Source organism: Phocoena phocoena, chromosome 1 (assembly GCF_963924675.1).
Source record: "Phocoena phocoena chromosome 1, mPhoPho1.1, whole genome shotgun sequence".
Lineage (NCBI taxonomy): Eukaryota > Metazoa > Chordata > Mammalia > Artiodactyla > Phocoenidae > Phocoena > Phocoena phocoena.
The window spans coordinates 81,593,070-81,605,469 of NC_089219.1; the positions used below are offsets into that span (position 1 = coordinate 81,593,070).

The 12,400-nt window shown below is 38.9% G+C and overlaps 1 protein-coding gene across 1 annotated transcript in view; it reads left to right on the forward strand.

Moving 5' to 3' along the window:
- The window catches only part of RPAP2 (RNA polymerase II associated protein 2), a 79,041-nt gene extending 67,744 nt beyond the window's left edge, over positions 1 to 11,297 (forward strand). The window contains exon 12 of the mRNA XM_065889965.1: positions 11,156 to 11,297. Within this exon, the coding sequence (XP_065746037.1) occupies positions 11,156 to 11,297 (142 nt within the window). The remainder of the gene's footprint in view (positions 1 to 11,155) is intronic.
- Positions 11,298 to 12,400: the final 1,103 nt, after the last annotated feature.

Here is a 12,400-nt window from a genome sequence, read left to right on the forward strand (position 1 = left end):
ACAGGAGATGGATAACCTAGAGACCCATCAGTTGTTCAGCTCCACTTCTTCAGTAAACCATAACTTTAACTCTTTATATAGCTTTCTCTGTTAATGTGAAACAAACCAGTGACTCACAAAATCATAGGTAACTTTCTTCTGAGCCTTAATCAAGAGTTTGTACAGCTCTAAATCCTTGGATAAAAAGATTTATAAAAAGGCCACTTTTAATTAAAAATATCTTGTTTCAGTTGTCAAACTTTGAAACTCCTCTTAATTCTGTGTATAATAATTCCTGTTAACCAGATGTTGTTTGATAGCTCAGTAATAACAAATGGAGGGTACCTGTCCTAACCTGACTTCCAATCTCTCCTTTTGATGTGTAGCATATGTGCAGCAGTCAGCTAAATAAAGGTCTTATCAATAAGATGCAGTTTGACACTTGGCTTTTTTTGCTTTTGTCATCATGCCATTTACCATATGGTAAAGAACTGGTTATAGAAGGCTGCCTTTCTTTTCAGAATAGAGATTTGAATCAGTGGAGTTTTCATGAGAAGTTTCCTCTCTTGTTTGTGATTTATACATTTGCAAGTTATGTCGTTTTTGTCAAATCATATTCTCCAGCATACAGACTTTTTGTGGTAAACCATCCTTTTAGTGTCACCTTTAGAGGTTTTTATTCATATTTAAAAGTACACGAAGGAAATAAATTGAAACATAAAAATATTTTGTTCTTACTGCTAATCACAGTTTCTGTTGATTATTTTAAAGTTATTTCCTATATAAAGCACATTGTTAAATACCAACTGTGGTATATTACTAAATTATTTAAGTAGAGTAGTTATTTGGGCCCAGTTTATTGTAGTTTTCTTTGATATTCACTATTAGAAGTTGTAGGACTGGAACAGAGGTTTGAGTCCCTTTCCATATATAATAGGGTGGAAGTTGTTCTTTAATTAAAAGGTTAAACAGGTAAATGATTAGCATACACAGGATTAAAAGAAAAGGAGGAGCCTAGGGACTCTAACAAAAAAGGGGAGAAGGTTAATAAGATTCTGAGATTGTACTTCAAAGATAACTTAGATGTGAAAGATTTTACATCATGATATCTTTCTCTGAAGGTATATTGTTCTATGTTTTGAAGTAATGAATTTGAAAAATATATTCTGGGACATTGCATTTTAGGAAAATGAGAAGCTAGAAGTGGGGGACATAGGGAATAACACCAATCTGAATAAGGAACAGTTAGATGGCATCTATTAGGAAAGATTAAAAGGACTTGGAATTGAGAACCATTTTCAAGAATATGAAGGAATAACTTTTAAGAGGGGGCCCCCCCAAAATTCTGCAAGGGCCATTTAGATTATATATGAGGAACAATGTCCAGGATTTAAAATGCATTAACCGTTGCAGCATGCCACACATAGAAGTATAGAATCTCCCTCCTTCATGATCATGGAGGTAGTTTATTAACTGTCTTGTGTAAAGGATCCCAATCACTACATCAAGAAAGGATCTTGAGTCTCTTTTCTTAAATGGGAGGAGACTAAAAGGGAGTATAGATTCCAAAAACAACTGAGTCCTCATTTTGTGGCTACATTGTTACTTTCATTGATCTAGAAAGGATAAGAACACACCCCATTCAAAAACAGTAGTAACAGCCAGAAATACACAGAAATAAAGACCTGTATTAGCTGGATTGTAGAAATCCGAAAGTGCTCTTCCTTTTGGCCAAGTGTCATCTCCTTTAGAGTGAAAGGAATTTCCTTTCCTTTCACATTTAACCTGTGAGGCTAAAGTACTTTTGCTCCAGAGGAAGGCACCAAGCAACCACTCAAAGGCCAGCCCCTTGCTCCACAGTTTCCTCTACAGGTCTGGAGTGAATTAAGCGACAAGCCAAGCCTGCTCAGTGACACTAAGCCAACACTTAGTGACACTCTTGGCCAACACTGAGTTTCAGGACACATGGAAGGGAGGAGGGGAAATGCAGGAACAAGTGATAGGTCTTGATTTAATGCTTGGCCTACCTGATGAATTTAAAGCTCATCTCACCTCACTGATGGATATTCTGAAATATTCTAGCAGGAGGATGCCACTATGTGCGAGCAGAAGTCGTCAAGAAAATGTTTCCTCCCTTCCTTCCTCTAAATATGAAAGGAGGAATATTTTATGAAGAAGAAAAAGTATTTCAGTAAGCACAATAAATTAGTGACCTCTTAAGCTATTTCTTCATTCAACAAATAATTAGTGATCATTTACAATGTGCCAGGCATGAGGGATACAGTGAATGCAGTGAATACACGAGTCATTGTGCTCGTGACATTCACCTTCTTTTGGATGAGAAATAGGCAGTAAACAAGCAAACAAATAATAGAACTAAACAATAGTAAGGACTATGAGACAAATAAAACAAAGTAGGTAGGTAGAGAGGGCGAAAATGAGGATAGATTTCAGGTGGGAGAGGTGACATTTAAACAAAACTGAATTACATGAAGGAGTCCACCATGTAGAGATCTGGGGGAAGAGCACCCCCAGGAAAGAAAACAGCCAGCCCTTAAGTGAGGACAAACTAAACCCTGGCATAATTGAGGCAAGGTTGGTCAGTTTGGCTGGAGTGGAGTGAGCCAGGGAAAGTTCTCTCTCCACCTGGTAGATTTTATGAGATATTGTTGGTTTTGTTAAGCCTCTTCCATACTGAAGTGATTCAGTGTACAGGAGATCTTTCACAGACCAGACTTTGAGTATCCTAGAGCCAAGTGGTTCCTTTGGATTTCTCATCTCCTGTTTTAATAACTCCCATCATCAGACTTATAGTATATAAAACATTATATTAGTGACTGAGTTATTCACTTTAAATTAAAGTTGGTACATAATAATCTTCTAGTATAAGAGTTGGCAAACATTCTGTAAAGGGCCAAATTATAAATATTTTCAGCTTTGCTGGCCCTACAGTCCCAACTACTCGACTCTGCTGTTGTAGCACAAAAGCAGCTGTAGAATACATAAATAAATGGGCATGGCTGTTTTTCAGTTTATTTACAAAAGTAAATTATTTACAAAAGCAGCAAGCCAGATTTGGCCCACAGACCATAGTTTGTCCAGGACCTGTTGCAGTACACTGAGAAGTGTTAGTATGGGGTAGCAGCAGTTTCAGTTCTATAATCATTCACCAAATTAGGTATTAAGAGAACAAGCCTGTGAGGAATACAAGATGGAAGAGTAAAATGTGATCCCAGTCTTCCACCTTTCTGCTTGGTGCGAAAAATATATACAGCCAACAATATATACTTTCATATTATTTGAAATATTTATGAAAATATTCATGTGATAGAAACAAGGAAAATAAAAGGCCCAAAGAAATTTGATTCCTCCTATAAGTAGTTATTAAAGCAAAAGAGTGACTTAATCAGATCTGTGAGAGAAGATTGTGGTGGCAATGTGGAGACTGGACTGGAGTGGGAGACCACTTAGGCTATAGCTGTAGTCCAAGCAGGAGATGATGCATCTGAATTAGGACAGGGACAGTGAGAGTGGGGGAGATGAAATGGATTCAAGAAGCACCTCAGAGGAGAATCAGCAGGACTTGGTAACTGACTGAACAAAGAACATTAAGGGTTAAGATTTAAAGATGACTGAGGTTTCTAATACTAGAAGGTTTTGATGAAAATGAGAGCTCAGAATTTCAGGGTTGCACATAATGTATTTGAGGTACCTTTTGGACGTCCAAGTGGAGAAAAATCCCAAGAGAGAAGTTAAAGATTTGAATCATTGATAATCAGAGCCATGAGATGGGATGTAGTACAGAAGAGGGTCAATATGAAACCATAGGTAAGACCTATCATTATTAATGGGCTGATAAAAAAAAGAAATGCCAACAAGAGAGATCATAAAGATTCAGTAGGAGGAGGAGGAGAACTGTGACAGTTCCTGAAAAGCCAAAGAAGGAGAATTCTAGGAAAGGAGGAAGTGATTGAGGACATCAAGTACTGCAGTCAGCCGGAAAAAGAACTAAGACCTAAGACGAGGCTTTCAGAGTGGCAATTAAGAGACCATAATTGACCATGTAAAGAATAGTTCCAGTAATAAGTCTGTTCATTCGTCCTTGGGCCTGGTTCTAAGCACACGTAGACTACGTTGCTTAGCGCTTTGTGCTTTCCAAAGCCCTCTTCCATGGTCACTGCTAACAAAAGCACATTCTGCACAGAACCCTGTCTCCAAGCTCAGTGTAGTGCTCCTCACACCCCAGATAGGTCCTCACACCCCATTCAGCCGATGATACCTATCATTAGGGTGGCATGTACCCTAAAAAGAATCCTTGCAGTTTATTAGTAGCATCTTTGGCAGTGGCAACAGCCAACTCTTACCATTGACAAAAACCATAACAGTCTGATAAAAAGTTACAGTCTTGCCTCAGATTCATCTGTGCAAATAGGCACAGAAGCCTCTTGCTACAGAGATGACATGGAAATTCAGCAGATGTCCAGTAAGCAGTCAGTCTGGTAGAGTGGGCAGGTAGGCAGTTGCTATTAAGTAATAAAACATGTTAAAGTAGATGAGTCAAGGAATCTGGAAAACAAAGATTATATATAGCCCTTATTCAACTTTAAATGTAAATTACTTTGGAGATAAAAGCAAATCATAATTCTTTTGAAAGAATCATTCATAAAATTATTATATTTTTAGGGTTTAGCATCTTTCTTGACATATTATGACTTTATAACTTGTCAAAACCATCCTTTTTATTTTGTATTAGCCTAGTTTCTAGGGAGGATATGTTAAAAGGAAAAACACAATTTTTACATGACTCCCCAAAAGTAATCCACTGGATTACTAATGTTTAGAGGTGCACAGGAACTATTAGAGTATTTATTTATTTATACCTCAGCTTATTCCAAAAAGGATTTAAGTCAACTTAAAATTTTTAGAAAGCTAACATATTTCTTATGATCATTACATTCTGTGTTAGGGACTGGGGGGTGGGGAAGAAGTCTTTTCAGTTAAAGATTGAAGGAGAAACACGAGGGAATAAGTAAGGTTAAAGGAAATCTCATTGGCTAACTTTGCAGGAGTATAATTATGCAACAACTCTTAGGGCTCAAGTGTTAAGAGCAGTCAGGAAATCCTGGCTCCAGATGCCTAAGGATTGCTATCTATCTGCTTGATGACTTGCTGCAGAAATCCCCAGGTCCCAAACTGCTATTCCTGTCTCCTAACAGACACCAGACCTTGCGTGATTTCTCTGTTAGCATTTCCTTCTGCCTGCCAGCTACTAGCTATTTTTATATTTGTAGTCCTGTAGTTCTTAAAAGCAAATTTAAAACATTCTGTTTCGGGCTTCCCTGGGGGTGCAGTAGTTGAGAGTCCGCCTGCCGATGCAGGGGACGCGGGTTCGTGCTCCGGTCCAGGAAGATCCCACATGCCGCGGAGCGCTGGGCCCGTGAGCCGTGGCAGCGGCCGCGGAGCCTGCGCGTCTGGAGCCTGTGCTCCGCAGTGGGAGAGGCCACAACGGTGAGAGGCTCGCGTACCGCAAAAAAAAAAAAAAAAATTCTGTTTCTTCTGCATGTTCATTGAGGGCACAGTATACATCAATCAGGCAAGTAAAGATTAAATTTATATAGTGTTCTATAGATTAAAGATTAAATTTATGCAGTGTTCTACAAAGAATGAAACCTATAGCCTACAAAGTATGAAAGCTTGCGTATTAGCCAAGAGCATGGGCTTTTTGAGATAAGCTGCCTGGGTTCAAAGGCCTGACCTGCCACTTACTATCTTTGTGACCTTGGGGAAGGCACTTGCATTTTTTGTGCCTTTCTTTCCTCATAAAATGGGAACAGTACTATATCCCCCAGCATCATTGTGCAGTTAAAGGAGATAATTCATGCTTAGAACAAGTACATAGTAAAACTCCAAGGTAGCACATGGTAACTAGTATTAAAATCATTATTATAATTGATCTTTTAAAAACCTGTTTACAGTATCCTACTTGACTTTTGTAATAATAACTTCTAAGGAACTTAAGTATTATTAGCCCTATTTTATAGATAGATCCTAAGGCTTTGATATTCAACTTGCCAGAAATCATAACAGGTGGTTGCTCAGAGCCCTATTTTGAGTAGTCTCAAAACAGGTCCAAGCTCATTAAGAAATGAATGATTGATTCACAGTATTTGTCATGGGCTCACGAGCGAGATTGCATTGTTGCTTTCCTTTTTCTTTTCACTCCTAGCTAAAGTTTCTCGTTAACCCTAATTTTTCTTTATGAACAAAACTTTTGGGTAAATTTGAACATATCTTACAATAAAGTTATTATAGAATAATGTTAGCTTTATAAGTTTGCTAGAGAAGTATCACTATTCCCAAACCATTTTTCTTTTTTTTTTAATGAATTTATTTATTTAGTTTTGGCTGTGTTGGGTCTTTGTTGTTTCACGTGGGCTTTTCTCTAGTTGCGGGGAGTGGGGGCTACTCTTGTTGCGGTGCACATGCTTCTCATTGCAGTGGCTTCTCTTGTTTCGGAGCACAGTCTCCAGGTACTCAGGCTTCAGTAGTTGCAGCACGCAGGCAGGCTCAGTAGTCATGGTTCACGGGCTCTAGGGCACAGGCTCAGTAGTTGTGGTGCACGGGCTTAGTTGCTCCGCCGCATGTGGGATCTTACCGGACCAGGGCTCAAACCCATGCCCCCTCCATTGGCAGGTGGATTCTTAAACACTGCGCCCCCAGGGAAGTCCCCCAAAATATTTTCTACCTAGGGTAATTCATAGAACAATTCTCTTACAAACTTTTTATCTATAATGCTTTTAATTTTCTGCTTTCATTAGGCACACAGGTTGAGAAATCTAGTAGTCACCATTTATTTCTAATTTGAGGGTTAAGTTTTAAACATATTAATGGCACTTTGAGAAGTAATTGAGAAAACTTTGTTTTCATATATGAGCCAAACAGTAGTCTCCTTGATAATCGGAGAAATTGTTTTGGATATGTCATATAATTACCATTTTTAAAAAACACAAAAACTAGTTTTCTATGGAGCTGACAGCTGATCTGAAGAAAAAGAAATAAATACAAATTGGAAAAGAAGAAGTAAAACTGTCACTGTTTGCAGATGACATGATACTATACATAGAGAATCCTAAAGATGCCACCAGAAAACTACTAGAGCTAATCAACAAATTTGGTAAAGTTGCAGGATACAAAATTAATGCACAGAAATCTCTTGCATTCCTATACACTAATGATAAAAAATCTGAAAGAGAAATTAAGGAAACACTCCCATTTACCACTGCCACAAAAAGAATAAAATACCTAGGAATAAACTTACCTAGGGAGACAAAAGACCTGTATGCAGAAAACTATAAAACACTGATGAAAGAAATTAAATTTGATACCAACAGATGGAGAGATATACCATGTTCTTGGATTGGAAGAATCAATATTGTGAAAATGACTATACTACCCAAAGCAATCTACATGTTCAATGCAATCCCTATCAAATTACCAATGGCGTTTTTTATGGAACTAGAACAAAAAAATCTTAAAATTTGTATGGAGACACAAAAGACCCTAAATAGCCAGAGCACTCTTGAGGGAAAAAAACGGAGCTGGAGGAATCAGACTCCCTGACTTCAGACTATACTATAAAGCTACAGTAGTCAAGACAATATGGTACTGGCACAAAAACAGAAACATAGATCAATGGAACAAGATAGAAAGCCCAGAGATAAACCCATGCACCTGTGGTCAACTAATCTATGACAAAGGAGGCAAGGATATACAATGGAGAAAAGACAGTCTCTTCAATAAGTGGTGCTGGGAAAACTGGACGGCTACATGTAAAAGAATGAAATTAGAACACTCCCTAACACCATACACAAAAATCAACTCAAAATGGATTAGAGACCTAAATGTAAGACCAGACACTATAAAACTCTTAGAGGAAAACATAGGAAGAACACTCTTTGACATAAATCACAGCAAGATCTTTTTTGATCCACCTCCTAGAGTAATGGAAATAAAAACAAAAATAAACAAATGGGACCTAATGAAACTTCAAAGCTTTTGCACAGCAAAGGAAACCATAAACAAGACGAAAAGACAACCCTCAGAATGGGAGAAAATATTTGCAAACGAATCAACAAAGGATTAATCTCCAAAATATATAAACAGCTCATGCAGCTCAATATTAAAAATACAAACAACCCAATCCAAAAATGGGCAGAAGACCTAAATAGACATTTCTCCAAAGAAGACATACAGATAGCCAAGAAGCACATGAAAACCTACTCAACATCACTAATTATTAAAGAAATGCAAAACAAAACTACAATGAGGTATCATCTCACACCAGTTAGAATGGGCATCATCAGAAAAAGCTGCAAACAACAAATGCTGGAGAGGGTGTGGAGAAAAGGGAGCCCTCTTGCACTGTTGGTGGGAATGTAAGTTGATACAGCCACTATGGAGAACAGTATGGAGGTTCTTTAAAAAACTAAAAATAGAATTACCATATGATCCAGCAATCCCATTACTGGGCATATACCCAGAGAAAACCATAATTCAGAAAGGCACATGCGGGGCTTCCCTGGTGGCGCAGTGGTTGAGAGTCCGCCTGCTGATGCAGGGGACACGGGTTCGTGCCCCGGTCCAGGAGGATCCCACATGGCGCGGAGCGGCTGGGCCCATGAGCCATGGCCGCTGAGCCTGCACGTCCGGAGCCTGTGCTCTGCAACGGGAGAGGCCACAACAGTGAGAGGCCCACATACCGAAAAAAAAAAAAAAAAACGACACATGCACCCCAATGTTCATTGCAGCACTTTTTACAGAGTGGCCAGGTCATGGAAGCAACCTACATGCCCATCAACACATGAATGGATAAAGAAGATGTGGTACATATATACAGTGGAATATTACTCAGCCATAAAAAGGAACAAAATTGAGTCATTTGTTGAGACGTGGATGGATCTAGAGACTATCTTACAGAATCTGACAGTTGTTTTTCTCTTTCTGAAGTAAGTCAGAAAGAGAAAAGTATTGTACATTAATGCATGTAGCTGGAACCTAGAAAAATGGTACAGATGAACTGGTTTGCAGGGCAGAAGTTGACACACAGAAGTAGAGAACGTATGAACACTAAGGGGGAAAGTGGCGGGGGGTGGGGGGTGTGTGCTGAATTGGGCGATTGGGATTGACATGTATACACTGATGTGTATAAAATGGATGACTAATAAGAACCTGATGTATAAAAAAATAAAATTAAAAAACACACAAAAACTAGATTTCTGTGGAGCTGACATCTGATCTGACTGCTCTGACTTCTTGTTTTTAGCCAGTGCTATCCCATCCCCAGCATCTTTGGTCTTACTGTGGGGAAGCAGCAACTTGATGTTTTAATGTTGACATCACCTAAGTATGAGAAAAGCCAACAGAGTTGACTTCTGGGTTCCACTTTCTCCACAGGAAAATGCCTCAGGAAAAGCTGGCCACAACTGCCTATAAGTTCACCCAAGTACCCAGCTTGAGCTTGGCATTAGAAGACTTAATCCTAAATAAGGATTAATCCTAAATAAGACTTAGTCCTATTTTCAAGCATAAAATACCTTTGGAGAATACTTGCAGACAAAGCTCATATGAGAACGTGGTACTCCATCCGCTAGCTGTAAAGAAATAGAGGAGAGGTGGGGAAGGAATAAGTGGTTTTCTTGGGTAGAACTCTAGATTTCACTGGACTATTAGAGTTACCTAGTCTCCAATTCTTGCTAAAATACCTTCAGGAATATAGAGAATCCACCACCTCCTCAGAGTCTAGGGCATCTTTGGACAATTCTAACAAAATTTTCCTTTTATTTCTGTTTTCTGTATGAGATGGCTAATAAGCAAGGAAGAAATCTGTCTCAGAAAATAACATTTCTCATTCCACACTCACTACTGTGGAATTGTTCTGCTCTGATTTCTTGAGCATTATTGATTTAAATCAGGGTTATTTTATTTATATTTGATGTGCCCACTGGCAATGACCAAGGTTAAATAAGCATATGTAAGAGGTTTGTGTGGGAAGTATAGACTATTCGGGGGAAAAAGAATTTTCTTCCAAAAACCTTTCCAGAATGTTCTTGCAAAGGCTCTGTGAAGCATGCTCATAAGATACAAAAACTTATGAAAAGGAATGGTCTGCACGGTTTGTGATTAGATATTGTTCACTTTTTAAAAATCATGTTTACTAATCACATTCAGTGAAAATTACTTTTAAGAATCTATTATGGGCTTTCTTGGTGGCGCAGTGGTTGAGAGTCCGCCTGCCGATGCCGGGGGCACGGGTTCGTGCCCCAGTCCGGGAAGATCCCACATGCTGCAGAGCAGCTAAGCCTGTGTGCCACAACTACTGAGCCTGTGCTCTAGAGCCCATGGGCCACAACTGCTGAGCCCATGTGCCACAACTACTGAAGCCCATGCACCTAGAGCCCGTGCTCCACAACAAGAGAAGCCACCGCAATGAGAAGCCCGCACACCGCAGCAAAGAGTAGCCCCACTTGCCACAACTAGAGAAAGCCGGCACGTGGCAACGAAGATCAAACACAGCCAAAAGTAAATAAATAAATGTAAAAAAAAAATCTATTATATGTAATCAGTCTTTAAGGGATATTTACTGGAAATGGTTAGAGAAGAAAGCATTGTGTTCCTTGTGAAGTTTGTATTAAGTGCCTTTTAAGATGTAATTCATGTGTTTAGTGTTACAAAAATAAAAATGTTAAGGTTTCATCCAAAAGGTAATCTTGTTCATTGTCTTTTTTTTTCAGGTGATATAATCTAAACAGTTGATAGAAATTTTTTTTAAAAAGCAGTTCTCACCTCTAAGCTTCTCTACACAACCTCCTTTCACCATGTGGAAAGACTTCATTAATTTTCTTTTCTGGGCAGAATTTTGGTCGTTTTTGCTGGCATAATGAAGAACATGTTTTGGATTAAGGCTTTTAGGCTTCTTTCCTTATGTAACAATACGTTTGATTTTTCAGTCTTTTCCTGAGATTTCTCTTCAGCTTTAGTAAAGCCTTCTCTCTCTGGGAATTTTGTTAAATCAGATAGACTTCATTATCCTCACAAAAATCCCCTCTGACATGTTAGAGACTGGAGCCCCTTAGTCCTTCCAATTTCATGGATATATTTAATATTTTTGGTGTTTCAGACTGACCTCAATTCTTGGCATTCAGAAGCATTCTCAGGAAAATGTAATGTTTACACAGTTTTTGACCACCCTGCTTGAAGAATTACACTTAAAGAATGAAGACCTTGAAAGTTTAACCATCATATTTAGAACCAGCTGTTAACCACAGTGGTGAGTTTCATTGTGTTTTACTTTAGTTTGTTGTTGTTGTTGTTGGTTTTTGTTTTTTTTCATTTGTTGCCTGTTTGGATTCTGTTTTCAAATTGGACATTTTAAAAATCAAGTAGAGACCTCCAGATGACTTCAGCTTGCTATGGTAGAACACAATATCCCTTAGTTCTCAGCTGCTCCAGTCATTTCCTGTCCACTCTTATTACTTCATGCCCCATCTTTGTTTTTTTTTCCTTTATAGGCTACCACAGTTAGTTCTGTTTCTTGCAATCCAGGAAACTCGCTGCTATCAGCTTCATACTCAAATCTAGACCATCCCATCCTGCATGTCCCATCTGATGTTTCTTCCCAGCAAGTAGCAGTTTACTTCAACCAAACTGCTGCAGTGATCTTTGAGAATATCCTCATCCTACTTCCCTCCTCAGCCCAGCCAATACCTTAGTCATCTCATGTGCAGATAAACAGGTGAATTTTCAAGTCTGGCTTTCTTGAATCCTGACCTTACTCCCAGATACATAAGCCCTCTTCTACTATCCCAAGTTTTTGCTTCTTTTTAAGAACTAACCCCCCTCAAAAAAAAAAAAACTGCCCATCAGAATGTCCCCTCCCTGATTCTGCCTTAATCACAACTTTCCATCTCTTCCTCCCTTTACTTCTTACTTCACATACTCTGAAGTGCTCAGATAGGTATTGATTTAATGTTATGATTAACAAAATTCATTCTGAACTACAAATGCGATCCTCTTAAGGAGGATTTCCTCTTTTTTAACTTTCAATTATTTTTTAAATTATAAAAGCAATACAAGCTTGTTGTAAAAATTAAACAGGACAGAATTGCATGTATAATTTTAAAAAGCAAAATTTCCAGGCTTCCTTGGTGGTGCAGTGGTTGGGAGTCCGCCTGCCAATGCAGGGGACACGGGTTTGTGCCCCGGTCCAGGAGGGTCCCACATGCCGCGGAGCGGCTGGGCCCGTGAGCCGTGACTGATGAGCTTGTGCTTCTGGAGCCTGTGCTCTGCAGCGGGAGAGGCCACAACAGTGAGAGAGGCCTGCGTACAGCAAAAAAAAAAAAAAAAAAAAAAAAGCAAAATTCCC